The sequence below is a fragment of the Amblyraja radiata genome, chromosome 7 (genome assembly GCF_010909765.2).
Source record: "Amblyraja radiata isolate CabotCenter1 chromosome 7, sAmbRad1.1.pri, whole genome shotgun sequence".
Lineage (NCBI taxonomy): Eukaryota > Metazoa > Chordata > Chondrichthyes > Rajiformes > Rajidae > Amblyraja > Amblyraja radiata.
The window spans coordinates 3129471-3140372 of NC_045962.1; the positions used below are offsets into that span (position 1 = coordinate 3129471).

The 10902-nt window shown below is 45.6% G+C and overlaps 1 protein-coding gene across 1 annotated transcript; it reads left to right on the top strand.

The window, feature by feature from the left end:
* The first annotated feature begins 3562 nt into the window (after positions 1–3562).
* On the top strand, positions 3563–7992 carry LOC116974820 (gamma-crystallin S-like). Its single transcript, XM_033023466.1, has 3 exons — positions 3563–3571; positions 5517–5759; positions 7720–7992. Exons 1-3 carry the CDS (start codon positions 3563–3565, stop codon positions 7990–7992), a joined length of 525 nt encoding a protein of 174 aa, XP_032879357.1.
* The last annotated feature ends 2910 nt before the right edge of the window (positions 7993–10902 follow it).

A 10902-nucleotide genomic window follows, 5' to 3' on the forward strand; every position in this document is an offset into this window, starting at 1 on the left:
GAGCGGCTGGCCACCAGGATGTCGTCCAGGTACACAAATACGAAATCGAGGTCGCGACAAACCCCGTCCATCAGGCGTTGAAAAGCCTGCGCGGCGTTCTTGAGGCCGAACGGCATCCGCGTGAACTCATAAAGTCCGAATGGCGTGATGATCGCCGTCTTGGGTACGTCATCCGGATGAACCGGGATCTGGTTATAACCCCGTACCAGATCCACTTTTGAAAATATTGTGGCCCCAGCCAAATGGGCGGTGAAGTCCTGGATGTGGGGTACGGGGTATCGATCCGCGGTTGTTGCGGCGTTCAGCCGCTGGCAATCCCTGCAAGGTCGCCAGCCCCCGCTTGCCTTAGGGACCATGTGGAGTGGGGATGCCCATGGGCTGCTTGAATGGTGGACGATCCCCAAGGTCTCCATCGTGCGGAATTCCTGCCGTGCCAGACGTAGTTTATCTGGCGGCAGTCGGCGCGCTCGTGCGTGGAGAGGTGGGCCGGAAGTCTGGATAAAATGTACCACTCCGTGACTGGGGGTCGATGACCGAAACTGTGGGGTCAGGATGTCCGGGAACGCGGCCAAGATCCGCGCGAAGCGGGAGTCCATGGACGACAGGGGCCGTCCCACCGGCTGATCCAAACGCAGCATGATCGGCTCCATTGTAGCGGCGTTGACCAAGCGCTGACGCCTGACGTCCACCATGAAGGAATGCGCCCGGAGGAAGTCGGCCCCGAGCAATGGCTGGGAGACATCAGCAATGGTAAACCGCCACGAGAAATGGCAGGAGCTGAAAATGATCGGGACCATGCGCACTCCATACGTGCGGATGGGGCTGCCATTCGCCGCGGTGAGGACGGGCCCCCGCTTACCGGAACAAATGTCGGCCAGCGAAGGGGGCAGGACGCTGAGCTCCGCTCCAGTATCAACGAGGAAGCGGGTCCCGGAGCGCCGATCCCAGGCGAAGAGGCGGTGAATTTGGCCGGCCGCCGCGGGGACTATTGGCAGCCGGCCCAGGCATTTCCCGGGAACGTGCACGGCTGGCGGCATTGTCGTGCTGCAACACCCCAGCGCTGATGGAAATAGCACCGGCGCCTCATGTTGATGGCACTTGGAGCTTGCCTGCTCCTGTTGGTGGTGCCTGCAGCTTGCTGGCGCTGGACTGCGGGTGCAGTACTCCTCACTGCGGCTGGGGGCGATCTTATGGGCCGTTGGGTTGGAGCTGTCACTCCTTCCACATCTCCCCCGCCCCACCGGAGGAAATCGGGAGCTGCTGGGGTGACGTCATCGGCACGCCTGCCAACGGCCAGCGCGTTGACGTCATCAGGGCGCGCCATCCACAGCGCGTCGGCGCGCCTCCCGAAGGCCCTGATGTCTGCAAACGAGACGTCCGTTAGCTGAAGACGGATGTAGGCCGGCAGCAGATGCAAGTATGTATATTCGAATAGCAGGCACGGCGTGTGCCCGTCTAGTAGAGCCACCATCTCCTTTAGGGGGCTATATGGCCGTCGGTCGCCCAGGCCCTCCATATGCAGGATCCTAGCAGCACGCTCCATCCTGCTTAGGCCATAAATCTGGAGCAGGAGCACCTTAAGGCTGAGATATTTATCAGTGTCCGGGGGGGCTGCGAGGAAGTCCGTGACCTCTTCAACCGTGTCCTGGTCGAGGGCCCCCACCAGGTAATAGAAGCGGGTGGCATCGACCGTGATGCCCCGCAGGTTGAACTGGGCCTCCGCCTGCTGGAACCAGATGAGCGGCCGGGTGGTCCAGAAGTTGGGCAGTTTCACCGAGACCGCGTCCAGAGACAGGGCCGGGCCGGCCTGTGAGGAGGTAGGGCTTTCTGCTTCCTCCATCATGATGACAATGGAGCGTCGGGGGTCACCAATGTGGTGCGTGGGTCTCAAAAGGAAGAGAGGAGTCGAGTGTTTTGAGAGGCACCTTTAATTATGTTCCTCCCGGTTGTAGGGAGGTCCAAACGAGAGAAAGATGGCACCCAAACCCCTGCCTTTAAACCCTCTGGTTAAGGACCGCCTCCGGACTGAACCACTCCCGAGCCAAGGGGTTCGACAGTATGATGGCGCGACCCTTGGGAGCCAACACACAGTGGTCAAGATCTTACTTTTAGTAATATCGCTAACATAGTGTAATTCAATACAAAATAATAGTTAAAATAAAAATAAAAAAGGTTATTAAAGTATCATGGAGGCTAGCCGTAAATGAAAAAATGTTCAAATTAAGGATGTTCCCTTCTAATTATATATTTAATATAAAATAATTATAAATAATTTAAAACACTATTAACATTTACGTTAGAAATCAAATTTTGTGGTGATCTGTCGTGGAGCAACCCCATTGAAGAAGAACAGTAGTTACCCAGACCTCGTTGCTGGTTGCGAAGGGGACCCATAACAGTTCAAGCTTCAGGGCCCCAAAAATGTAGATCTGCCAGCGAGTGTGATTAAAAACAGCACAGCAATAGTTGGGTAGACCGCCTGCGCCCCCTACCGCTAGTAGCGCAGAAACGTTGCAGTAAATAGGGGCTCATGATTGGCTCGGAGAGAGGGCAGTGGCGCGGTCTGATTGATAGATGAGATAGAATAATGTCACACTGCCCTTGTATTATGTTTGACTTGTATTAACCAACTGTTGTTGAATAAGATTGACATAAATAAAAGTGTGTTACGACTAATTAAATAACTGGTACCCATGTTGTTTACTGCACAGTATAACTGTCGGCTAAATCTGCTGCAGAGTCAGAGAACTGGTGAGCAGTTAACTAGTTTGGACCACACTAGAGGCACTAGAAACATGTTCCCGATGTTGGGGGAGTCCAGAACCAGGGGCCACAGTTTAAGACTAAGGGGTAAGTCATTTCGAATGGAGATGAGGAAACACTTTTTCACACAGAGAGTTGTGAGTCTGTGGAATTCTCTGCCTCAGAGGGCGGTGGAGGCCGGTTCTCTGGATGTTTTCAAGAGAGAGCGAGACAGAGCTCTTAAAAATAGCGGAGTCAAGGGATATGGGGAGAAGGCAGGAACGGGTGGGGCCGGAGACATGGAAGGAATTGTCAATATATGGGTCGAAATGCTGCATGTGGACAATGTGACTTGTCGGTCGTTAGCTGTCTGTGGTGAGTTTCCCTTTTGCTAACAGCGGCCTTGATGAATTACTGCATTTGAAGTCAAGAACAGGGAGTTGCAGGGATGATTTTGATTTGATCTAGCGGGACATCTGCTCCGAGTTTTATAATTGTTCAGCAACACAGTTGAAACAAACCACACAAATGATTCTTATCCCTGATTATCTGCGCCCTTTTGTTGAACTGACTCAGCAAAGCCGGTAGAAATTATCCACAACATTAATCCAACTGATGTTCAAACAATTAAGAGGAATTCACGCTCTACTTGTTTTATTATCCCATCAAATATTCTAGAATACTTAATTGGATTTGAAATGACTGACTCGATATATTAATTTAATTTCCATAACAAAAGTGGTTCTTCCTGTAAATCCCGAAGCCTATAAAAGCGGAATCCAGTGATCTTGAAACATTTGTTAGCAAAAGGACTCAAACAATGGGGAAAGTGAGTATGTCCAAAATATATCTTTGTCTATTTCACCTCTCTAGCTTGTTTAAGAGGACGTGGTAAATAATTCTCTTTGATGTATCACTGTACTTAGCATGAACAAAGTAAAATGTGTTTATCAGTAATTAATTGTGGGATCATCACCCAAGAGTCTGTTATTTCCTCATTGAATTACACCGTGTGGCTTCTTGACGTGTGAGAAAATGCTAGTTCAAATATTCAAATACTGCATACAATTTCAAATTTAAGTTTATCGTGAGGGTTCACATGGGGGGGAGGGAGGGGGGGGGGGGTGGCAGAGTGAGGATGTCTCCGATGTTTACATAGCAACTGCATTATCATTTGTGTAGGAAGGAACTGCAGATGCTGGTTCACACTGAAGATGGACACAAAAAGCTGGAGTAACTCAGTGGGTTAGACAGCACCTTTGGAGAAAAGGAACAGGTTACATTTCGGGTCGAGACCAGTCTGAAGAAGGGTCTCCACCCAAAACGTCACCCATTCCTTCTCTCCAGGGATGCTGCCTGTCCCGCTGAGTTACTCCTGCATTTTGCGTCTATCTTCGGTTTAAGGCAGCATCTGCAGTTCCTTCCTACATGTACTCTCACACTTCTGTTGGGCCAGGCGTTCCAGGATATCCAGCCACTGATACATTTCCATGTGTGTGACTTGGAGGGGAGCTTGCTGGTGGTGGGATATTGCAATGTGTCCACTGCCCTTGTCCTACTCAGTTGTAGAGATCATGGATTTAGGTCGGTTCTGTCAGTGCAGTCTGGGTGAGTCATTGTAATGCATCTTTATAGATACAATAGTCACCATTGGAAAAAAAAATGCATGCATGGTTTAGTTTAGTTTAGAGATACAGCACGGAAACAGTCCCTTCGGCCCGCCGAGTCCGTACCGACCAGCGATCCCCGCACATTTAACACTATCCTACACACACTAGGGACAATTTACAATTAACCTACAAATTTGTACGTCTTTGGAGTGTGGGAGGAAACCAAAGATCTCAGAGAAAACCCACGCAGGTCACGGGGAGACCGTACAAACTCCGTACAGGCAGCACCCGTAGTCAGGATTGAACTTGGGTATCTGGCGCTGCCAGGCAGCAACTCTACTGCTGTGCAACTGTGGTAGAGGGTGGTTAATGGGGTGCCGTCCCATTAAGATAACCACTTTGTCTTTCTTGGTGTTGAGCTTGAGAGTTGTGGGCACTTGTCCCATCCGGCTAAATGGAGTGAATCCAACCATGGTCCTGAACTGCATCACATAACAGATTCATTAGAGTAACTCTAACCCTGGGGATTAAAAGCACAGTGACTGCTAAATTGGCTGAGAATCAGAAAAAAGAGATTAAGGTATATAACAAAAGAATGATAGGCCAGGAGGAAAAAAATGTGCAGGGCAATTAGAATTTGAAGTGCACTTTCTGAAATGGTGATGGAATCTTCTGTTTTAAAAGGGATACAGTTGGAAAAAGAGAACATTCCAAAATATGGAAAACCAGGAATTACCTTTGAAAGAGCTATAATTAGCATTATAGGCTTCCGTGTTTTATGAGTTCAGTTCAGTTTAGTTTATTGTCACGTGTCGAGTGAAAGGCTTATGTTGCGTGCTAACCAGTCTGCAGAAAGACAATACATGATTACAATTGATCCATTTTATGATTCTATTATTCTAATCATCCCACTTGATCCCATGGTTAAGATGTGATGTGTCTTTGAGTTATTCCATCAGGTTACTTGCTGTAAAGCAACTAAATCTTGAACAAGTTTACTCAGTAACACAATGAAGGTTACAGTTGTATTTCTTATATTTGGATGTTGTGCTTAGTGAGCTATTATATCAACCTGAAAAATAATTTTTGCTAAAGATGTTGATATACATATGAAATAAATATCAAGAACAAATGCTTCATTTTTCACTTAATACTTAACTACAGATCACTTTCTATGAGGAGAGAAACTTTCTGGGTCGTCACTATGAATGTAGCACCGATTGCTCAGATTTTCGCACATCCTTGTCCTGCTGTAATTCAATTAAAGTAGAAAGTGGAGCGTGGGCAGTGTATGAACAGCCCAATTTTACTGGAAACTTGTATGTGGTTACCAAAAATGAATATTCTGATTATAAGCACTGGATGGGAATCAATCACCAGATTGCTTCATGTCACAAAATACAGCAAGTAAGTGTATTTCTTTTCAATATTTTAAAATGCTTTAATATTTTGAATATTTCACCTCTACGTTTGATTGAAGAAAATCCATATTAAAATTACTATATTCTGCTGCTTGTGTACATGTTGTGAACAATCGAATGATCACTTATGCAAGTTTAGAATTATATAATTAAACTGAGTTAGAATGCCAAATTTTCCTCTATTATAAAAGGTTTTAGTGTTTTATAGATTTTAATATTAATACATTATCAGCCATGATCACAGTGAATGGCGGTGCTGGCCCGAAGGGCCGAATGGACTACTCCTGCACCTATTGTCTACTGTCTACTATCAATAGCATGCACTAACTTTTAAATTAATAAGATAAAATACTGTAGCAGCAATTTAAATGAACTCCATCCAAACAAGTTAATAGGGAGGTCATAGATCATTCAATTAAAGCACGTTTCCAGATGTAGTGAACTTTTACCATGTTTTATGATCAGAAAAATGTTCAATGTACCAGATAACTTGGCTCAGTTTAACCCATTTTAGAAACTCCTGTTTTTGCTTAGATCACTATAATTCTGGATGCTGGATTTAGTTATATAGGGTTGTCAATAGCATCAGTGGTCCAGGTAGCATTTTGGGAAACGCAAGTCGGAAAGCAGGTAATTTTATGCTAAAATAACCAGCGGTGGCTATACAGTGTTCATTCCAAAATTCCTGGATGGATAAGGAGGAAGTCAGCAAGATTCAACTCCTTATAGCTGATACCAAATCCTACCGGAAGTGGCGGCGCTGGTGAACAGCTGCGGCTCGCCTGCAGTCTGTCTTGACTTTTTTGTTGTTGTTTTTTTGTCTTGTTTTAGTTACATTTTAGTTATTAGGTTGTGTTATGTGTGGGGGGGGGGGGGGGGGGCTGAAACTTGGTTTTCTGTCTCTCCGTTCAGTGCAATGTGACTCTTTCTGTCGTATCCCCCCTTCTCTGCCTCTGTCTGTGCTGAGGCCTAATGGCGGAGCTGGCGGCCTCCAACTGCAACCGACCTCGAGGCTCCGGAGGCAGAGCCAGCCAGGACTTATTACGCGAGGCTGGCCGTCTTCGAGCTGCGGCAGCGTTCTGGCGTTCCAGTTGGCGGCGGCACGACTCGGGGCTGAGACGGCGCTCCGGTGAGGGTGGCCCGGCGCGGGGCTGAGACGGCGTTCCGGTGAGGGTGGCACGACTCGGGGCTGAGATGGCGCTCCGGTGAGGGCGGCCCGGCGCGGGGCTGAGACGGCGCTCCGGTGGCTGAGGCGGCGTTCCGGCGGCGGCGACCTGAATCTGGGGCTCGACCGCGGGCCAGTGGATGACATCATCGGGAGCTCGCAGGTCACAGGCTGGTGCCTGTTTTCCGGAGCTCCCGCGGCAACAGCTGCGTCCGCTGGACTGGAGGGCGGCAGCTTCGACCACCCCGGACCGCGGAGCTTGAACCGGCCCGTTCGCGGAGCTCGGTTGAGCCGCGGGACTGACTACCATCGCCCGGTGGGGTAACAACATATCGCCTCAGCGCAGAGGGAGAATGAGGAGGGAAGAGACAGTAACTTTAAGACTTTTGCCTCCATCACAGTGAGGAGGTGCCAGGTGAACTCACTGTGGTGGATGTTAATGTGTGTTTATTGTGTGTTTTGTTGTTTTTTATTATATGTATGGCTGCAGGCAATGACATTTCGTTCAGACCGAAAGGTCTGAATGACAAATAAAGGATCTAATCTAATCTAATCTAAACCAGAAATGTGAAGCGGATAAGATCATGTCAGGCTATAATGCCCTCAATATTTAAGTAATCAGTTAATGATCATTTTATGTAGGTTTATGAACCACAGGCTCAGATCACAACAAGCAGTCATTGCCTTGAGGGTGCAGAAAACTAGGTGTATAAGGTCAAAATCATATAAATAAAGACTTTTGCCAGTTAATTAATGGCACCATCTTATCACTGTTTTCCAGGCAGATGCAAGCGTTTACAAGCTCAGAATCTGCAACAAGGGTGATTATGAAACTCAAACAATCGAATATTCAGATGACTGTCCATCTGTGTTTGACCAATTCCATATTTATAATATTGACTCCTGCATCATCCTGGAAGGTGCGTGGGTATTCTATGAACATCCAAATTACCGTGGCAGGCAATACCTCCTTGAGCAGGGTGCCTATGAGAAAGCTGGAAACTGGGGAGCATCCACTTCGAAAGTGCAGTCTTTTCATCGTATCATTGAGTAGCAAGTACTGCAATTTTATCGATTCTCATTAATAAAAGTTATTAATAAATACAATGAATAAAAATACATCTCAAAAATTTGCAGATCATCCACTCCAGGCTGGATTTCCACTCTTAAGTACAACTGGAAAATTGTATCAATATGTGCTTGAAATTGCACTGGTTTAGGTTACACTACATTTCAACTACAACTCATATGCAATGTCACAAACACAACATCTTCCATGAACCAATTCAAGAGAATTCAACCAATTCTTCACCATTTTCCATTAAGAGGTACTCCTTTATCTATTGGAGAATGTTATCCAGATGGTTTTATACACACAGCTGAAAATTAGTTCACCACAAAGAAATAAGCATCTTCACTGAGGATAATTTCTCCTCCAACTGATAATAACTAGATTTACAATTTCTGATCAACACTTTGGTTTCTCAGTAATTTTTTTTTTTAAACTAGTTACAACCTGCAGAAACAACACACTTGCCACGGCTTCACATTTTGATGTGGGGGATTCGTTTTGTTCTGTGGGTGGGAACAAAGTGATGGTGTGCGGAAAACATAGACACAAATGTTTTGGTTGCAACATACTCAGGTTAAAAATTCAGAGGTGGTGCTAATATAACAAGTAAAACAAGTGGAAACTCCACCATGAAGTTCTACTTGAAGCATAACAGAATGGATTAATTTGAGGTTTTTTATTTTTATTTTTTTATTTATTTAAAAAAAAAAGTTAGAAGTAAGTACAGTCATATGGCACCAAAGTGCCTAATATATATTTTCATAATACATTTTATGTACAACTTCTTTTTTTTTTTTTTGTTACATTGAAAAAAGATTAGAATAAGAAAAAGAAGTTAGATAGTAAAGAATAGAAAGATGTGAAATATATAGTGTGTGAAGAAAGAAAACGAGTAAATGAAGAAAGTTGAGAGAAAATAGAGAAAATAAAATAAAAGAAAAAAGAAAAGGAGATCATTATTTATAATCTTGACCAACCCTCGTCCAGTCCTGAAACAGTTCTTTTACAATTGTGTTGCACCATATGATTCCAAAAAAACGACGAATGGAGACCAACTCGTTATGAATTGGTCTGATTTATCCATTAGGAGGAATCGCATTTCCTCAACATGAGCTGTGTCCAACATACTTGCAATCCACATTTTAAGCGTTGGTATTGATGTACCCTTCCAAAATTTAAGTATTCATTTTTTTGCTATTATTAAACCATAGTTAAGGAATAGATTTTGAGATGTGTTCAATTTATTCCCATCTTCCATTACGCAAAATATAATCATTTCAGTATTAGTTTCTAATCTTGTCTTGAATAATTTTGTAAATATTTCAAAAATATCATTCCAAAATCTATAAAGTTTTATGCAGGAAACTAAGGAGTGTGTTATAGTTGCCTTTTGAGCTACACATTTATCACAAGTGGCGGATATATTTGGATAAAATTTGTTCAATCTTGTTTTTGAATAATATAATCTATATACAATTTTAAATTGAATTAGATTATGTCTTACATTATTTGAACATTTGTGAATATATATCAAGTATTTTTCCCATTTAACCGTCGTAATTTTTATCATTTTTTAATGTTTTAATGCTTTGTAGTGCACATTGTTTATTTTATTAGAGTAAACCCTCGTATTAACGGACCGTAGGTGGGGTCATGGTGTCCGTTATTGCCGATTGTCTGAGTAAGGGATTACCGAGCAATAGAGTATCATTGTACAAGTAGTCGAGACAGAGAACTACAGATGCTGGTTAATACACAGAAGGACACAAAGTGCTGGAGTAACGCAGCAGATCAGGCAGCATCTCTGCAGATCATGGATGGGTGACGTTTCGGGGGGCACGGCGGGAGTATTCTGAAGAGATGGGGCCAGAAGACCAAGGACCCACCCGGTAGTCCCAACTCACCCGCCAGAGACTGGAGACTCACTTACCGTGGACCATTGCAGAGGGACGACCAACCCAGTAGATCCAACTCACCTGTCACAGACGGAGGACCCGCATAGAAGACTGGAATCTGCCCGGAAGGCCCAGCTCGGATCGCCCGGATAGCCTGTGCCATGGGCTGTGAACGGCCGCTCAGAGTGGAGTGCGGAGTGAGGGCCGGTAAGCAGACCAGCTGTGGAAGGTAGTGCACTGCCTGGACAGGGGAGTCGGCTGCTGGAGGCTGCCTGGGGCTTAGCTGGACCGGGTGCAGATCCAAGAGGCTGAGCGCGTGGACCAGACGCGGCCTACATGAAGACATCACGGCTACACCTGGCCAGGCTGGGACCGTGAATTAATGTTTCATTGCATATGTGACAATTCTTCAGACTCTCGGTCTGCAACTGGGCCTGGAATCCAGGTGAGTTGAGACGAGGATTGTCAGAGTCATTGGTCAGGACCTGGGAGCAGGCAGACTGCAGGCAAGGGTTGGCAGTGGTGGCTGTAGGTCTGGGCTGGAATTCCAGCTCCAATTCCGGCCCAATACATCAGCAGCATGGCCGGCCCTGAGAGTTGGTAGAGGGGAGGCGTTGACAGCCTGGCCTGGCGAAGGTCAGTACGTCTGTCCCTTATAACTGAAATCTGTTATAAAGAGGTCGCAATAACAAGGGTTTACTGTTTTGTCACATGTACCGAGGCACAGTGACAAGCTTTTATTTGCATAGTATCCAAAACAAAATACTCTACATGAGTACACTCAAATTGTCCACAGTGCACAGATGAGTGATAAAGGGTACAACAACATTGATAAGTCTAATAAAGTCTGATTGAAGATAGCTCAAAGGTCTCCAATGAGGTCGACAGATGCACTCCAGCTGATGAGAGGACAGTTCAGTTTCAATTCAGTTTTATAACAGCTGGGAAGAAACTGTCCCTGAATCCGGAGGTGTGCGTTTTCAACCATCTGCTACTC